Source organism: Callorhinus ursinus, unplaced genomic scaffold (genome assembly GCF_003265705.2).
Source record: "Callorhinus ursinus isolate GAN/ISIS: 27379988/994484 unplaced genomic scaffold, GSC_fseal_2.0 scaffold23, whole genome shotgun sequence".
Classification (NCBI taxonomy): domain Eukaryota; kingdom Metazoa; phylum Chordata; class Mammalia; order Carnivora; family Otariidae; genus Callorhinus; species Callorhinus ursinus.
Genome location: NW_027397085.1, coordinates 26,827,132 through 26,834,815, shown reverse-complemented (window position 1 = coordinate 26,834,815; position 7,684 = coordinate 26,827,132). Strand labels below are relative to the sequence as shown.

General features: G+C 41.5%; 1 protein-coding gene across 3 annotated transcripts in view; it reads right to left on the bottom strand.

Moving 5' to 3' along the window:
• The window catches only part of DIAPH1 (diaphanous related formin 1), a 108,217-nt gene that overhangs the window by 77,007 nt on the left and 23,526 nt on the right, over positions 1–7,684 (bottom strand). For 2 of the 3 annotated variants that reach the window (XM_073905545.1, XM_025852279.2), the window contains exons 2-5: positions 4,538–4,564; positions 3,234–3,389; positions 493–594; positions 13–143 (exon numbers count right to left, since the gene is read on the bottom strand). In XM_073905545.1, coding sequence (XP_073761646.1) covers positions 13–143; positions 493–594; positions 3,234–3,389; positions 4,538–4,564 — 416 coding nt within the window. The remainder of the gene's footprint in view (positions 1–12; positions 144–492; positions 595–3,233; positions 3,390–4,537; positions 4,565–7,684) is intronic. The other variant, XM_025852283.2, reaches the window with a different exon arrangement.

The window sequence follows — 7,684 nt, the reverse complement described above, 5'->3', positions numbered from 1 at the left end:
CAGAATCCTCACCTGACAGGGTTGTTGTTGAGGGAGACACGAAGGGACTCCAGGCAGGTAAGCAGAGGCATATCCCGCAGGCCTGACCTCAGCTCTTGAATGTACATCATGGCAGACCTAGAGCTCTCCTTCTGGCTCATGCCCTAGATGGGAGCATATGCAAAGATTAGTCAACATTGGACCCAGATATAAATTGGACTAGCATTAGTCATTACCTTTTGAATATCAAGGCAGACACATAACATACATAGCACCCAACTCTGGGACTCAGAATTTCCCATCCCATTCTCCACACACACCTCATGAAGACTGAATCAGGCAAAAAGTATGTTAATAACAGCAATTTGAATGAGAGTAAAAGAGGAATAGGCTTATATGACAAAATAAAATAAGACTGATGTAGACATAAAATGTTCTATAAAACTGGTAAAACAAACAGGTCCAAGATGAGGGCAGAGTCTCCCATGCATGGGTACCTGCCCCAGGACTCACAGCCTTAGAGGTGTGTAAGTATTGGGACACCATCTCCCTCTTGATGATAATGTCCTTCTCCCTCAAAGGCTGCTGTTTCTCTTCGTTCAGGTTCATATCCAGCTAGTAGGGGGAGAAAAAAAAAAAAAGGATAAAAACAAAACTGCATCAAGTTTCTTACAAGTTTTCAGTGTTTAATACTTAGTACAGTCAAGAGTTAAACACATTAAATGCTTACTGAATCAGTAAGTTTTCCTGATCCCTTGAGATTTAAGCTATTACAGATAATAAAAATTCCTCAGGGATGTTAATGGTTAACATTTTAGCATAAATTCCTACAGACACTTTTTTTTTTTTTTAGATTTTATTTATCTATTTGACAGAGAGAGAGACAGCGAGAGAGGGAACACAAGCAGGGGGAGTGGGAGAGGGAGAAGCAGGCTTTCCGAGGAGCAGGGAGCCTGATGCAGGGCTCGATCCCAGGACCCTGGGACCACGACCTGTGCGGAAGGCAGATGCTTAACGACTGAGCCACCAGGCACCCCCTACAGACACTTTTATACACAATGTTTTTCCTAACAAAAATGGACTCAAGCTAGATGAAAAATTTTTTATTATTGAAACAAAAGCACACATAATGTTTTTTGAACTTGGGATGATCTCAAAAATCTCTTCTTGATGACTGGCATCATCCAAACCCACAAGATCTGCACCACTCTAGGTTGTAAACACCCATTATCACTGGTTAACTCAGTCCTTGTACAAACTCTTTTCCCATGAAGAAAGAACTAGAAACCCTGTGATAAAGCCCCTCCACAGATGTAACTTGGGTGTGGTATTGAGGAAAAGGCTCCACTTGAGCCTATTACATGTATAGCCATGTGTCTGAGCCCACTGCCTCGGTGAGCACAAGTTTAATCCAGCAAGTCCGAAATATTTGAAATGGGGAAAGGGAAGAGGGAAAATGGATACATTCCATTTCTTCTCTGTGTGTGTGTCTGTAAAAGAGAGAGAAGGAAGCACTGCTCCCAAAGTAAAACTACTGTGATGTTTTTCTGACTCAATTCCTGGTGCTTTTTTTCTCCTTTTACGGATTAACTGAACACAGAAATTGCAAAGTGGGGGCCTTCAGGTTGAATCAGACCCAAAGACACAGTACATTTTGCTTGGCTAGCTCAATATTTTAAATCTGGAAGACTTTATATAAAAATACAGATTTTTAGGATCAGGTGACGCAATCATCAAATTTCAGATTGTGGGTAACTCTACAGGTCAAACAGTTTCCTCCATAAGTTTTTTATAGTGAAAGCAAGGATAAAAGAGAGGGACAAAAACCTGTGATGAAATAAAACTTGAAAGAACAGTAGTATAAGGGACCTTATCTGGAATTGTGATTTGAATGAAGGGTTTTTTTTTTTTTTTTTTAAGATTTTTTTATTTGAGAGAGAGAATGAGAGAGAGAGAGAGGAGAGCACATGAGGTGGGGAGGGCCAGAGGGAGAAGCAGACTCCCTGCCGAGCAGGGAGCCCGATGCGGGACTCGATCCCGGGACTCCAGGATCATGACCTGAGCTGAAGGCAATTGCTTAACCAACTGAGCCACCCAGGCGCCCTGAATGAAGAGTTTTTTAAAAAATGACCCAACTGGTGAAATCTGAATGCTGTCTGTAATAGTTGATACTATTAAACAATTACTGTTTTTCAAGAATTGAAGATTTCTGGCTTCTTTAGAGAAACAGAAATATCTGGCACTGCTGGGCATTTCCAACTGGAGTGCTACAAAAGCTACTGGCACTGAATTGTGGCTGGCCTTCCTAAGAGAAAAGCCCAAAGGCCTTCTGCATTTGACCACAGTCCCTTCTCCCTTTCATCATCCGCTATCTGGCATAACTTATTCCTGCCGCCTCCCTGGCCCTGAAGACATGTACATTTGCAATCCAAGCCCAAGAGATGGTCTTAGGCTCTTACAGCACTTGGACTGAGAGACAAACTGAAAGCTACAGTGAAAAAGAATAATAGTTCTGGCTGAGTGTTTACTGTATACCAGGTTCGGTGTTAGGAATTTTAAGCCCATGCTTTTAATTAAGTTAGGGCTGCCGCTCTGTTTGAATCTGAAATCATCTATTCAGGCAATAGAGGGGTCTTAGGAAAGCTCAGAACCATGTACTCAAAACTTTCCAAGACTTAGCACTACCGCACATTCGCTGAGTGTCCTGCTCACTCAGTGCCCTTCACAGAGGACAGAAAATTAAGTCATGGCCCTGTGCACTTCACTACTCAACTGACTTCAGCTACAATCTTTAAAGGTCTTCTAGGAATTATAGCATCAGAATTCTCTTTCCAGATTCACCACTAAATAGAAGACCTTGGGCAAATGATGCCTTTCCATGCCTCAGTCTCTTTTCATATAAAATTGATTGAGAATGCTTTAAAACTTTATCTACACTGGCTAACCCAAAGGTGGTCTCCACACTACCACATGAATTGGTCCACTCGCCTTAGGTCTTTGTGGCTAACATATTGCTGTGCAGAAGGACATTAACAAGGTGGGTACTGGTTAGATATGTCCAAGCCTAACTCATTGATTCCTATCTTATAGACTGGTGCTTGTATATTTCGTCCCTTTGTTAACAGTTCTCTGTTAAACCTGAAATTCTGTGTAATTAAGGGCTAATTAAGGGGGAATCATGCCCAAAAGAGTGCCTACCGTGTCCACAATTGCATTTGCAGAAAAAAGGCAATGTTTTGGGGTGGAAAACTTACCAGCATCTGTTCAAAGAGTACTAGAACTTGATCATCTGAAACATCTTGCAATGACTGTGCTGTGGGATCATCCCCATACGATGCAGAAGAATTTCTATGAGCAGAATTGGGCTTTTCCTTCTCCTTCTTAATTCTCATGCTGGTAAATCTCTCCAGCTAAGAAAGAGAAAAAAAGTATTAGCGATCCATTTTCATTTATACAACAAACCACACATGAAGTAGCCAACTCTCTTTTTTTTTTTTAAGGTTTTATTTATTTGACAGAGAGAGCACAAACAGAGGGAGAGAGAGGGAGAAGCAGGCTCCCTGCTGAGCAAGGAGCCCGATGTAGGACTCGATCCCAGGACCCTGGGATCATGACCCGGGCTGAAGGCAGCTGCTTAACCGACTGAGCCACCCAGGCGTCCCTCTCTAACTTCTTATACCTGCATGGTTCCTGTGGTTTGTGGGCACTTCAAGATTCTTCTGACATGAAAACAAGAAATCTCTTATCTAAATTTTGTATACTGACTCTGTACTCTCATCTTCATCCAAAGATAAGAGGACTGAAGTATTAAGATTTGAAACCTTTCTACAAAGAGAAAACCTTGTTCTCGAGCTCTCCTGCCACAGCTAAGCCCTCCAGCAATACAGAACTGAAAACACCTCACGTATAGAGTTAGCTCAATAAAATGCCATTTGTTTCCATCAGAGGATCCCTCCCTTCCAGAGGTGAGTATGACCACAGATTTTAGTAGGTGTAAGTCATAAAGAATAAACAAGTAAATGCTTTAAAACCAGGAACCATTACTTTTTCTTTCTTCTGTACATTCCAAAGCCCCTGTGTTATGGAGGCAGCAAAAGTTCAATATACAGTCTTCAAAATCCCCTTTGCAAAGAATACAGTGTACTTCAGGGGTATATATGCAGCCTTTCTGCCAACCAAAGACTTGTGAACCATTCCCCAAACCTCAAGTACAGATGCTCACACCAAAGAGCCACCAATAAGCTGCAGCTTGTAGCTCCACCTGTTTGAAAATAACAGTAAGTATCTTCAAGCACTGTGGGACTTCAAGTGATGGGAGTAGCATTCAGACTGCAAGTCAGTTATGAGTTTAAAGAACGTGCCTACCCTTGGAAGCCAATGAATGTCCCAGGGGAACGCATGCAATGGGCCAAACAGAGCAAAGAGTTAGGAAAAAGCTTTGGGAGGTTCTGATAATAGAACCAATATCACCATTTCAAGTCAAAGTTATGACAACTGGTAAGTATCACAGTGGAGGAAATGAGCTAGAACATGCACATGCTGAACAAAATTTCCTTACCTCATCTGCCATGAGCCGCTTCAGAGTCTAGGAAACAGGAAAAAGGAGGGAAAAGAAAAAGAAGATAGATCAGTAAAATTCCAGGGAATCTCCCCAACACCAGATGGGGTGGGGGGAAAAAAAGAATAAGTTGAAAGGATCTAAGCTACTTTCTATAAGCTAAAGATTTCAGCAAGCTATTCCTTAGCACATTCTCTGTCAGGGGCATGAAGGAGATTGAAGGCCACTAACATATAACTCTTTGGCGGGCAAAACAAGTACAGAACTGCAAAGACTCTAAATCTGATGACCAATATGCATATGAAACATGCTCAACTTCACTAGTAAACAAAGAAATGCAAACTAAAAACACAACGAGATATCGCTTCACGCTGGCGAATGGCAAACATTTTCCTGTCTGTCTGGTCGGAGAGCAGCAGGAGCTCTCACACACTGTCAGCGGTAACATAAACTGCTATGGCCACTTCAGCATGGCATTATCTAGTAAAGTTAGATATGCACATATACAACTCAACACATCAATTTCTATAAATCCATCCTGCAGAAATTTGCATGTATGTACCAGGATGTGTGTAACAAGAATATTCGCAGCAACACTATAATAATATCTAAAACAGAGAACAATCCAAAGAGCCATCAAGAGTAGAACGGTTAACCTGGTACCATGTACAGTGGGGAGCAATTACACAGAGAAATTAAATGAACTTACAGCTACTCACAAACATTAAAACTAAACATGCTATTTCCTTTATCTTCAGTTTAAAAACATGTCAACTATATTATTTAGGATGTAAGATTATAAACAGAATGAGTATCACAAATGTCAAAACTGTGCTTAGTTGGGGTGGACAAGTTGTGACTGCAGAAGGGGACAAGGGGGCTTCTGAAGGGCTCACAATATTTTATTTCTTGACATGGATGATGGTTACATGGGTGTTTGGTTTAATAATTTTGTTTTATGTTCTCTTCTGTATACACGCTGTACTTAAAAAAAAATGAGCTGGGGTGGTAAAATAGGAATTCTTTGTCCTAATACTTAATTTTAAACCATATTTCTTTCTCTTAATGTTTTTACAAGAGTATATATAGTAAATGCCTTTTTTTTCTTTTTAAAGATTTTATTTATTTATTTGACAGAGAGAGACACAGCAAGAGAGGGAACACAAGCAGGGAGAGTGGGAGAGGGAGAAGCAGGCCTCCCACGAAGCAGGAAGCCCGATGCGGGGCTCAACCCCAGGACCCTGGGATCATCACCTGAGCCAAAGGCAGACACTTAACGACTGAGCCACCCAGGTGCCCCTATAGTAAATGCCTCTTGACTAACCCTCCTCAAGTAATGAAAAACTAGCTGTGACCCTGCCACAAAGCTATTTTACTAACCTTTTTATGGACAAGAAAAATCTCTACCATATGCTCATGTTCCCCATGTCAGAGTTCGGTTACATCCAGTTTAATTGTGAATCTTAACTTTTCCCTCCATGGTTCAGAGGAGGCCAAGCTTCCACTGACCGAGGGCTAATCACAAACCTGAAGCTATAAGAACCTTGCTCAGCACCAATAGAAATTATAGTTACTTTGTGTGTGCTTACTGGGGAGTGAAGGCAGAAGGATGGTGAAGCAGACAGCAACATCGAAGGAGACTAACAGTTCCTTTTGTCACTACTCTTAGTCACCTGGCACTCAGGGGAAACAAGCTACAAAAAGGATGAGTATGTACAAATTTAATAGCCACTGCCAAGGTTAAACTTATGTGCACCTAGAGCAACTGCTTCCAGAAGCTTGTCCTCCAAACTCAAACTGTTCCCTCAGAACCAAGCAACAACCCTAACAATTCTGGGATGGATGTAACATGGGTAACAGAACTTGGGACTAATGAATCAGTGCCAGTTGGATTGCTCACAGCTGCAGGCTAAGTTAAAGAAAAGGAAACCAGCAGCCAGTTCCTTCTGTCTACAGAGTTTTATTTCTCTTCTGTTCATCCCTACTACCACTACGTAAGCTTATGCCATTATTATCTCCTGTTAGACTTACTGCAAAAGCTTCTTAACTGATATCCCTGCCTCCAGTCCTGTCTGCCCTACACCAAATCCATTCTCCATACAGTATCCAAGGGTAATCTTTCTAAAATACCACACTGTCCACGGTATTTCCTCATTTCAAACCTTTCAATGGCTCCCAACTGCCACAAACCCTCTACCTCAAACTCTATCTTCTGGGCATCTTGAACCAGTTGCAGGTCCACAAACAGATCATGCTCTCTCACCACCCCAGACTTTCCAGGCTGCTCCTTCCCTCAGTCTAGACTGCGCTTTCACGGCTAACTCCAACAGGCCCTGCAGGATGATACGGACTCTTAAATGGACAAGTACTTCTTATGTTTCCACAGTAAAAGGCACACTAGTTGTGGATTACAGTTGTCTCTTGACTGTCTGCCTCCTCTACTCCTTTCCAGACTAAGTTCATTCAGGGCAGAGCCTGAGACTTAGTCATTATATTTCCTATGAACAGATACCACAATCTGGGGCTGCTTTCCTAAAATACCAAGCCCTGAAAAAGCTTTCAAATCAATTCAATGTGTCAATGAAAAAACAAAACAAAACAAAACAAAAACACCGAAGCCTAGACAGGTAGAGTAAATCACTGAGGTCACAGGATCAGGAACAAGCTGGGTATGAACTCTAGTCTCCAGATTCCAAAGCCTAAAATCTTTGCATTCCCCAAATTCTTCTGCCTTGTTCCCATTTAATGCCAACTCTTGCCTTTAGAAACAAAAGTGAATATATCTTTTCATAAGAAGGAAGATACCACATTTCCTTGCTTTCCTTGGTGCATGAGAAACATAATTACTTAAAAAAAAATTATCCACACTTTAGCACTCAGTTTGGGTAAGGACAGCAAAAATGATCCATGCAGGATCAAAGTTGCACTTTTCCAAAATGTCCAACAGAGGGTAGCAACTACCAGCAAAGCAAATCACCATATAGGCAAAATTCTGTTTCAGAACCTAATAGAACACCCCAAGAGCAAGCTCAATTCAATTTCTGAAATGTAACCTGCTGCTACAGTGTACTGAGGGTGTGTTATTTACTTACTGTTATGTGTTTTTCTTACAGGTCCTATGTATACTTTGCTTGCAAACAGTTAGCT